The following is a 12019-nucleotide window of genomic DNA, read 5'->3' as shown; positions in this document are numbered from 1 at the left end:
GTTGTCACGGGAAGGAGTTTTTGTTAGTTGGGAGGGATTGGTAGCGGTACGGTCGTGGTAACAGTGACAAAGTGGTTCTAGGTGGTGAAAAGTTTGATGTTGTGAACGAATTTGTTTATCTTGGTACTCTAGTAACGTACGATGACGATGTTATCCGCGAGGTGAGAAGACGGCGAATCGGGCCTTTTTCGGTTTTCGGCAAATCCAGCTGAAGTCCCAGTAGGCTGCAAACGAAGACAAAGCTCGTGTTGTGCAATACTCTGATTCATCCGGTTGCTTTATACGGGCATAAATCGTGGACGTTGAGAAAAGTTGATCAGAGATCCTTTGGAGTTTTCGAACGTAAAATGCTGCGAACAATACTCGGCAGTAAACTGGAGGATGACATCTCGCGGCGTCGCATGAACTGCGAATTGTATTAAACCATCCTTATATAAAGAGAGGGATATAGTGAAGCGAATAAAACACGGCAGGCTGCGTTGGGCTGGGCCGTAGCTCGTATGCCGGAGGAACGAAGAGCTAAAACTAGGGGGGGTGGGGGTAAGACGGACATGTTTAGGAAACACTCCATTTTGACAGTGTAAACAATGCGATAATTAAAATTTTATCTACATACTATATACTTCCACTAAGGTACTTTACAGTCTGCAAGCCGATTTTTCAATAAAATTTGATTTTCCATGACTTTTGAGATAATTAAAAAGTGGTCTCCAAATGTATGTTTTTCAACAGTGTGGGTAAGACGGACCGGTAGGGTGGGTAAGATGGACACGTTTGGAAATTTAGCTAATACGCCTCTAATTGTGTTAAATGATGTTTGTGGCCGTTTGTATTCGGTAGATCAATCATAGTAGAATCTGAATTTGGCCTTAAATCTCTTAACGAAACGTGTTTTAGCAAATTAAAATCTATTTTGTAAATAGGAAACCTCCATAGACTGATAAACGCCTAACAGTATGCAATGCTCGGGTTATTTTACAAAGTTCAAACTGTTCCAACAACAAAAATTCTAATAAAATGAAATTTTGAACAAAAAATCAATATGAAATGCTTTATACGGCTTCCACAATCATTTTTGTACTCCATAGATTTCAATCTGTGAACAATGTGTGGGTTTTAATGTATTTCTTACGGCACTATCAAAGTAACCCCAACACTGTCCGTCTTACCCACCCTCAAGGCGGACCGTCTTACCCCCACACAACGCAAAATATTCATTCCGCCACCGCTATTCATAATCCATAAAATTTACCTGAATTTCGTTGTGTATAGGACGGAACAGTTTAAAACTACTGGGAAACTCAAAATAAAATGCAAAAACTTAGCAATTTAATGTTTAAAAGCTTATTTATTGCCGCCTCAAAATTAGATCCCAGCACAAAAGCGTGTAGCCTGGTAAATGATTCATTTTTTTTGCACTTTTGACATATGTATTCTCCCATGGAGTGGTTCAATAATCATCAACTGATAAAAAGATAAAGTTAATCGTAATAGAATGTCAAATTTCAGCTCTTAAGTGACAGAACTAGTCAGTGGTCCGTCTTACCCACCCGGTCCGTCTTACCCCCACCCCCCCCTATATTCAGCAGAAAACCAACACTGAACGGCGGCTTGCGGTGAAAATTACTATTCTGAGGGTCAATTTAAATACACAACGCCACTAAATTTGTGCAGACTGATTTTCGTTTCAATTCAACAGAATTATGTTTTCAATTTTACCATGGACTCGATTTTCAATTAAAAAAAGTCTCAGTTTGCAACCGGATTCGAACCAAGAACCTTGACATCACCAGGCTCGCACGCTACCACTCGGCTATCGAACCGGTTGATGTGAGAAGAAACAAAACGCACACAAGAAGCGTTGGTGAGTCGATGATCATGTTTTGCCATGGTAAATTTAAAAACATTGTTGTGCTTGTCATTACTACAAGCCGCCTTTCAGTGAAGAAGACCGTCGGTTTCGTGTTAGGTGGCGCATATGTTGGCTTTTTGCAGTTGGATAGGACTCTAAACGTTCAGGGCAACTGGAAGTGATTGGCTCAAGACCGAAACCAGTGGCCGTCATTGCTTCATTCGGCATAGACTGTCCACTACGACTTTTAACCCATCAAGTAAGTACTTCTTGGTAATGAAGCATCTTCAAGCTAACCATACGATGCAATGGCAAAGAGAGTCCTGTTGAGCACAATTGTTACGAATGCGGCTGATCTTAAGTTTTGTCTTAGGAGCTAATATTCAAAAAAGTAGATTTATTTACCATATTGAACCTAAGCATTCAGTTACTAAACTAGTAAATGGAAAAAAGAGTTAGTAAATAGTATGTACACAGATGTATGTAACTCATCTCAAGTCAAAAAAGCAGAGCTTTATCGTTCACAGAAATTGTCATGGTCATCATCGGTGCAAACACGGTGGTGTTGTATACGGTCAGCGAGGTAGCGATCTCAGCAAACAAAAAAATGTTAGAGCTGTTAATAACTTTTTATTGTATCCTAAATGTTCGATTCTTTATTAAGAAGCTTGCACAAGTTGCTTGACCAATTGTCCAATAATTTGTGTTGTTATATACTTCTTGTGAACTTTTCCACTGTCGACTATCGACAAGCTTCATTTGTTCTTCGATATGAAGTGCAATTTTCTGCAAGTATCCACACATTAGCACCTAGGTGGATGCACCTCCAATACCATTCACAATCACAACAAAAAATTGAATCTGACTCGAAGCAGTCAACCGTTGCAACACTGGACCCTGACTGACTGTCTGACTGAGGCTAACGAATAGCATTAAAAACTTTCGCGAAGCACTAGCAGGTTCACTCAATACTAAATGCATTAGATTTATATCGTACAAATAGGCTAATCTTACACGCATATTTGTCCCATTTGTAACAAAGTTAAAATAGAAAGGTGGAAGTTTTTACTCTGAAGTTTGAGAACTATTTAAAACATTATTTTAACATAAAACAAAATTGTATTTGGTCATTTGAGTCAGAAAAAATGAATTCATTTTCTAAACAATGCATAGCATACACATTCATGTGTATAACGGTTGGAAGACAATCGTTCACTCAGGCAAATAAACCTAAGATTATCATAAGGTCTAACTTATGAAATGGCCTTTAAACAGTTCATAACGGCTAGAATGAATTTCATAATGTCGGTTTATGGCGCAAAATCGACTCACGGTTTGGCTTTTATACACATTTAGCAACACAAAATTCTCAAGCGTCGATGGCCGCGTGGGTTGGGCACGAGCTCAGTGATCTCGACGTTCATGGATCGATTCCAGTCTGCATCTTACGATTTTTCTGCTCTTTTCATAAGTTTATCTTATATAATTATATGATTGATAAATTTCCGTAGTTTACTTCGCTGAGTGTCGTATTCTTTTCTACCGTTCCAACTTTTCGACTCTTAAAATGAGACAAATTTGCGAACATTCTCGTCAATAATGCACTGCTGGCACTGTTCATCAAACTTCTAGACGAACGCACAACCACCAATTGCCGCCGCCGGTCCGTTCAATCAATTCGGCTTCCGTTAATTTAACTGCCGGCGCGGCATCGATCGCATCGGCAACCATTCAGCCGTAGTGGTATTGATTCAAGTTGATTCGCACTTCTTCGTATATTCTTCGTGAACCGTGCGCTGTTCTTCCACGATGGGGTTAATCAGCAAACAAAAGTGACTTGCCGGAATGATGTTGGGCTTAATTGGAGCCTTTTAACTCACTGGCATTATGATACTATTGTGAGACATGTCGTGAGAAGGTATCGTTTAATTGAACTTAATTTGAGTGGTCTCTTCGCCAACTGCCTGCCGTTGTTGGCGTACACAGACATCAAACAGAAGGAATGAAGTTCTTAGGCCATTGTGCTTCTCGTGCAGTCCAAGACGTTGTAGGCTTTAGGTTGGTTAAAAGGCACGACTACGTTCAACGGCGTGGGTGGGTAGGAAAAACTGGGTGGTAATAATCCTAGGCTATTCGCTGAAATTGTCTTGAATGACGAATCTTCAATATATAGGTGCAACAGCAGACTACCCAAGAAACAGAACTAGCTGAATAACAGTTTCTTAAGCTAAAGTTTGCTTAAGAGTGGTTTGTTCTACTCTTGTACAGCGAATATGTTTGTTGGGTATTGACAAAGTATTTTGAAGATCTCATTTGGGATAGGACTTCTAGAATATTTCTTGCAAAATAGATAGTGAAACTTTTAAATTTACATTTAGACTCAGATCATTATATAAGTCATAAATGGTCAAAATTTCATTGCATTCGGTTCATTGAATCCGGAGATATAACAGCTCAAAGTTGGCAATCGGATAATTTTACCTTTTCCAAGAATATTTATAACTTCGTGGAAAATGGCCCGATCTTTCCCAAATTTGAACCACTGATACACAACTAGTTGATACAGTAAAAATTTGAGAAAATTCGATACACTTTTCGAAAAGTTACAGCTAGTTGAACATTTTTAGAAAAGTGAAAATTTTGCCATTTTGTCTATCCCCTATATGTAGAATGGTACTTTTTCATACGAATCTTTGCTTTGGTGACTGAGAATTATCAATTTGACATTTCGGGCTACATATCCAACATGGCTGCCGATGCAGATGATGCCGTACTCAGCCCTAAAAAATCATAAGCGTTTTCCATGAATCACTTAAAAAATATCAAAATTGTATCATTTCGTTGAACAGATAGAGTGACTTTTGGTATTATCTGCAGATTTTTTTTCTTTTCTTCATAAGGTGTTTTTGTCGACCAAATTGCCTGAAACTTGGTCGTATGATTCAGCTTGGTTGGAAAAGATTTGAGGCCAACTTTGAGTTTATTTTTAAAAAAACTTGGGGAAGAGAACTTAACGACAGAAAAGTTTCCCTGCATGGACAACATTGTAGAATCAAACAGCTTATCATCGGATAGCTCTTAATATTCTAATTAACTCTTTCAAAAACGAAATTTTTCTATGTGGCCTAATTCTCGAGATACAGAAATTCAGAACTTGTAAGACCTTTCTAATGCATTCATCATCGGATAGCTTTTGATGTCTTGATCAACTTTCCGAAGGATATCGGATAGCTCTTTATGTCCTGATCAATAATTTTACCGAAGATTTCGCACTTAGTTTTAGAATGGTTTTACCCTACGCTAGGTGCACAACGCATTGCAAAACCACATTTGATGAACACGAGCACCATGGTACTGGCGATTGCTGTTGAAGGAACACCTATCAGAACAAAAAGTTTCATGGGAACTAGCGCCGCCTAGTGGAGCAAAATTATACTAAATTACGTACAACCGGAGAGCCCCAGACCTCCTCAATAACTTTGCGGGAGACACTGGTCGTACAACATGCCTCATTTCTCCACGGTAAGTTACTGATCTATAAATAGATCACTGAGCATACGAGGTGATAAATAGATCACTGGGCGTAAATAGTAAATGGTACAAGAAATTCCTCTAGAATTTTTATCCAAGAATTCTTTCAAAAATTGAAAAAATGTGAAAAAATTCTTCCAGTTGTTTCTTCTAGGAATGCTGTCTCCAGGAGCCATGATAGGATTCCTCCAGAAATTTATCCTATGATCCATTCAGGAATACCTAGTGGGATTTTCCAAGGATTCTTCATGATTTTTATTCCTTCAGTTTTTTTTTAATTATTCCTTCTATTATCTCTCCGAAATGCAGGAGAAGAGACGTCAATTACAACGGAGTGTGCATTAACCTTCTAAGCAGGACCATTCCCAACAAACATTTTCGCTGTATAGAAGTCGAAGAAACGATTCTTAAGCAAACTTTAGCTGAAGAAACTACTATTCAGCTAGTTGTGTTTCCTGGGTTCCCCTCATGCAAAACAATTGGTATGGTTGTCCCCGTTTCTCCCTTCCTTTATTCAATTCAAAAAGGTTTGTCAATCATGTTATTCATAAAACCTTATTGCTTTATGTTTTTGAATTGTCTTCCAACTCCATTAGTCTGCACAGTGGGCCTGGCCGTTTTATTATTTGTGTCACATCTCTGGTATGCTGCGAATATTAATGCTGACAAGAAAATATAAGAAGAAATTTTGATATTTCCAGGATGCTTTTCAATACAGCACTAGAATATAGTAGAATAAAACATAATTCCTTCTGTTATCCCTCCGAAAATTACTATTGGGATTTTTCCTGTTATTTTTGCTAGGTTTCCTCTAGAAATGCCTGCTAAAAATGCTCGAAGAATTCCTACTTATATTTTTGTTTTATTAAGTTCTTTTTAATGAGATTACTCCAGCAATTCGTCCTCAAATTCGACTTGTTCGGAGCTGTTTCTCCAGAGGTTTTACCTCGGATTCCTGAGGGAATTCCTACAGTGATTTTTTTTCTAGGAATTCGTCCATAAATTCTTCCGACGATTCCCTGGAAATATCTACAGTAAGCAGCGGTCGTAATTTTCGCTCATTCTCACGAAAATAGAATTCTCCCTCACGCCAATTTTCAGCGAAAATCTGGCTTGAGAAATCTCCCGCACAAAGAGGAGAGCGAAAACATTTTTTCACTCACTCCCAAAGGTGCGAGAACTCCGTTTGCCCTTTGTCGGCCGATTATGTTGTCTTTCCTTGACTCATACGACGCCGACGATGATTGGTTTTATGCATTATATTTTCTACACCCTCTGTGTGGTTGGCGTGGTGGTGTGGATAGAGTGCGCGTGTCGCGTATGTTTTTAGTAATGTTCCAGGTTCGAATCCCGTCGCGGGCACAATTTTTGTTAATCTGCTTTGAAAAGATTTTCGTGAAAATTGGGTGAGAGCAAATTTTAACAGAACGAAAAGAAATTATCTGCAGGTTGAAGCGATTTTCAGTTATCATGAATCGCTACTCTCGAAAGAAGTGCTGGAGGGGAAAAGTGTTCCTCAAGCAAAATAGTGAAAATAAGCTCTCCCGCCGCCGTGAGAATAGCCATATTTCGTATCGCTGAAACGAAAATTACGAACCCTGACAGTAAGGATCCGGTTTTGTAGAATTTGAACCAATTTTTTTATTTTCATAATCAAACTACAGCTTAGATTCAGAACATAGAGGGATAAAAAGTTTGGAAAACTGTTTTTGAAGAGAGCAAAAAAATGTATTCCGGAATGGGGTAGACAAAATCGGGTCACCGATGTACTAAAATTTCTCCAAAAATTCGTGATGAAATTGCTCAAGAAACTCCTGAAATTCTTCCAAAACTTGCTACATGGATTCTTCTGTGAATTCTTCCTCCAGCAACGTTTTCAATTACTTCTTGATATTTATTTCCCTAGATTTCCCCTGTAATCCCTAGATAATACAATTTAGATTCCGCCAGTTGTTCCTGCTATAAATCGTCCAGGAATTCTTGCTGGGACTTCTTCTGGAATTCATACAGAATTCCCTCATGTTATTCTTCCAGATCTTTCAATTCGTCCTTCTGAGCCACCATGGCAGAAAGAAGAAAGAAGATTTTTCCAGAAATTCCTCCGGATATTCTACTAAAAAGTTTTTTTTTCAGAAATTCGAATTCCTTTGCATGATCCTAACGAAATTTTTGCGGTGATTCCGGTGGGGATTTCCTAGCTATAACTGACGAGATTTTCTCAGGGATTCATCCAAGAATTCTTCCAACGATTTCTTCAGGAATGCTTCTTGGCATTTATTCTGGGGTTCGTCCAGTGATTCCTCAAATACAATCAGAGGCTAACAAAATCACTCTATTGTATGAACCTCATGAAGTAGACATCTGTAAAATACACAATTTTCTAATTGTCTCTACTCCACAGAATGATATATACTTAATATACGCCATCCTCGGTATTTGATATCTGGTACGTTATAGGATTTCTTATTTATTGTTGAAGGAAATGTCTTCAAGCATGAACCTGTCACGCAATGTACGAACACGAAAAAATGAATATTATTGAGTACCTGATTGGACAACCGAAATTCTTTTTTTAAAGGTAGGGAAGATCGGGGCATAATGGACACCGGGGGCGAAATGGATACCCCTGTTTTTGCAAAAACCGTTGACTTTTATGTTAAACTTTTAATGCATAAGTGTAAAGGAACATGTTCTATTTTTCAAAAGTACCGTTTATATTTCTCCCAAATAACCAAAAAAACATTGAGATTGAAATATGTTTCTCATATGGTAAAATTCTTATAATTTCGAAGCAGCAGCAAATAAGGTATTTTCGGGTGTTTAAGTGTGCCCACCATAAACACAAATGAATTGTTACCTCATCTACATGTATATACAGATTTAGCAATGGATGAAATATTTTATTTTTGATCCAAGTTTACTCAAAATAGCAATTTTAATGTTCATTTGGGGGCGCAATCAACACTGGCCACTGCGAATTTACTTAACTATGATGTTATGTAAACTCGTTTAATTCATTATTTCTTCACAATAGACATTCTACCTGCCGTAAATGATTGAACTACGTAGAAAACAAACTAAAGTTGTGAGCCAACTGATAATATGTTATTTTTTTCTCTATTATACAGGCCTAACATACTCATTATGTTCCTAATCCCCCTACATTCAGATCTTGAAATTAGTCTATGATAATACTGTAGTAATCATATATGCGGCCTGAATGGGTTGGATACGTTCTATCTAGGAATTCTACAAATAGAGATCCGTCATCCATTATTAGCTTCCGAAAACACTGTTTATTTTCAGATGCTACCAATCATCGTGCGCCTCCATATTTTAATAGTTCGCTGAATTTGTATGGAGACGCCTGGTGATTTTTGACATTCGATAATACATAACAGTCATACATAACATGCCAGCATGCATATAGAGTGTCAAGGATTGCCGGATCCATTTTAAGAAAGATTCTAGACTTCAGGATCTAGAGATATATTATGCACTGTTTCTTATCAAACAGTATGTTCAACGAACCAATTGTTTGGTTGGCATTACATGGCATTGAAAATCGTCAAAAAAAAAACTCATCATTGAACGATCAGCTGTTTCATAACTTTCCACCCATAGAAAAGTTGATCTTGAATGCTGCGGCCGGCAACGCATATAGGGTAAAAACACTAGACTTCGCCCCCCTAAAATTCTGCTCTAATCTTCGCCATTTCATACATAAAAAATTGAATTTGTATGGAGGGGGCGAAGACTAGAGCAGTGGCGAAGTCTAGTGCTTTTACCCTACATACGCATAGCCGAGAGTGTTCATGAATGCATTCATTGCCTCTACTTCTTAGAGCACATGTTACCTTGCGCCGCATGCCAGCCAGCCGACCCGGTTCGGTGTCATATTTTGCCTGCTTTGCATACTGTTTATTTGTGCATCGTCGTCGTCGTCGCCGACGCCGCCAGTCGACACCTAAACCTAACCACGTTTCAAATGGGCCACCCGCCGCCACCCAACCCAACCAACATAGAATCTGATGTGTTTCTCCGAGTTGCACCGCACGAATGCGCGTCTACGTGACTTCTCGCTATGCTGCCATGGCGTTTCGATGTAGTCTTTTTCGTATTTTGTTATTGGCGATTTCGGCGAAAGGTGTTTTTTTTGCGGTACCCTGGAAACGCCGGTCGTAAAATACGCAATTCTCGCGAGTGAGCTAGCAATACAAAAAATCATTCAATGTTACCGCGAGATTATTATGAACATTAAGAGCATTAATTATAACATTACTAATAATAAATGACATGTCAATGCTACGCTAATTTCAAATTCATGAATGGCCATAAATGGTACAAACTATGTAGGCAAGACAAAATTTGATGATATCAATCTCGCAAATGTATACACATTTGCAAATACAAAATATGCAATTCAACTTGAAGAAATAAGCCAATCAAAGAAAACCAGAGAATCAATACTAAAAATGTATAACTTGCACCGGTTCAAATAATCTATCTATGACGATCGTTCTGACGACTAGAGTGTTGACAATATTACGTCTGAAACTTTTTTTGACTGGTTTGCAAAAAAAAAAGCTTTTCATCACATCCTCTTCAATACACTGTAGTGGTTTCCCTTTAGAAAAATGCTATACTCGTATGTGTAGTAAGTCGACCGTCGTACTATCGTCACACTGCTGTCGCAATCATGTGGCGGTAACAATTTTACAATCTTTAGCTTTTGGGACACACAAAAAAATGATAAGACGTGGTCAGATCAGTTTGTTTCTCTAGTTTTAGAGACACCTGGTATAACGTAGAGCTTTGAGGCGCATACATTCACGGTCAAGTTAAATAATATTTGATTCACTGGGAATCAGCACTGCAATCACTGCTTCTTGACTGATTTTCACTCTTTTCCCATGCACATTGGTCACGTTCAATGTGCTCACGTAAAAGGTAGTATTTTTAGATAAGATTTTCAACAAACACCTCATGATTTGGCTACTTTTTTGGTTGGTTGCTTACCCCATTGGAGAGCTGTGACATAACCAATTGCAAGTAGAACGGTAAAACAGACTGCAATTCCTAGATTTTCCATCTTTTCACTTCACACAGGCACTATGCAGCGGGTATCGGCATCTACGCACTATCCTCCTCAGCGGTAGATAGATTCCGTTCAAGATTCTTCGCCTCTGACACTTTTAGGCCAAACTTAAGGACACAACTGCCCCTCTTCTGTGGGTGGTGGGCAGACAGGAAGGAAATAGGTGGTCGGTTAAGTACAACCGGACGAGTCGAAACTTCACTATATTCACGCGAGACACATCAGTCTTATTCGGCACTCGGGTATCGACTAACTTCTGTTCGTTACCATTGCAACGTTATAAAAGAGCACTTATTCTCTCAGAAGAGTAGACATCGTATCGGTTTCCAACTGAGAAATTTACTCACGAGACAGGCCCCTTTTCATTAGATGGTTATCATAACTAGAAAATAATGTGGGAGAAGTAATTATGACGTCACTAATTTTAAATTGCAAAGTATAACACAAATTTTACATACATGAACAACAAATGAATTTTATAACAACTTGTATGTAATTTAAATTCCAGTCAAATAAAAAAACAATGATTACACTAGGAAAATAATCAAAATTGTTCCATTAATGTGACCCAACATACCAACCAATAATATCTACCTTCAACGTACATCTTAAAAATTGCTCTGGTCTGCCGATGAGCGAGCCGTACACGAGGTTTTCGTGGTATGTATTTAGCTCTCTTGGATTCCGAAAAACCGCGTGTAGTTTCTAATGAATTCGATCGAGAGCGAATGGTTGCACTAGAAATGATAGGAAAAAAATCTGAAGGGATGAACAGTGTTCAGAAATGAACGATACTGCTGATCGCTGTGAATTGAAACAGAAAGACAGTGTTGGGTAACTGATAAAACAAAATAAAAAAAAAATGGAAAATTAATTCCTTCGAAGCTTGCCTTTTATCGTAATATTCAAAGACATTCTCTTAATTTTCCAAAGTCAAGTTAACAAAGCTTTCAACAATGAAATATGTTCGAAGTCGAATATTGATGGATATTTCAGACATCGTTCACCGAAAATGTGAAAAAAAAAATTACGACTTGCGGCCGATGTGCGTAACCTTGCTGAAGCGAGATTACCATCTCAGAAAGCAATCATAATTAGAATTTCGGATTCAATGTGTATGATAAAGGGCATAGGTTCCCAAACTTTCAGGTGCGCGACCCCCTTTGACCAGCAGACGTACTTTTCGCGACCCACCATAGAAATATTCTCATTTGTTGCCTGTTACAGTAAAATATTCGACTGTCTCTCACGACACCCTCCCTGGGGGGTCGCGACCCACAGTTTGGGAAACCATGATATAGGGTCATGTACCATTTGGGTAGGTGTATCTATTTTGGGCGTTATAACTAAGTAAATTTCAAACCAATTGATTTGAATTTTTGTATATGGTTAGATATTGTACGTATCTCACCTTGTGCCAAAAATTAAGGTCTTAGGCCTAAAATTGACTTAATTATATCCAAAATAGGTACACCTGTCCAAAAAGTGCAAGAACCTTTATAATACTTTTAGGATTTATTTATCTTGCTAGCATTGCT

At 38.3% G+C, this 12019-nt stretch overlaps 1 protein-coding gene across 1 annotated transcript in view; it reads right to left on the bottom strand.

The window, feature by feature from the left end:
* LOC109424155 (protein cueball) overlaps positions 1 to 10748 on the bottom strand; it is a 44214-nt gene extending 33466 nt beyond the window's left edge. Inside the window, exon 1 of the mRNA XM_019699243.3 lies at positions 10403 to 10748. Coding sequence (XP_019554788.3) covers positions 10403 to 10475 — 73 coding nt within the window. The 5' untranslated portion in view covers positions 10476 to 10748. The remainder of the gene's footprint in view (positions 1 to 10402) is intronic.
* Between the last annotated feature and the right edge of the window lie 1271 nt (positions 10749 to 12019).

Source organism: Aedes albopictus, chromosome 2, assembly GCF_035046485.1.
Source record: "Aedes albopictus strain Foshan chromosome 2, AalbF5, whole genome shotgun sequence".
Taxonomy (NCBI): domain Eukaryota; kingdom Metazoa; phylum Arthropoda; class Insecta; order Diptera; family Culicidae; genus Aedes; species Aedes albopictus.
Note: the sequence above shows the minus strand (reverse complement) of the source record. Positions and strands in the feature narration are given on the sequence as shown.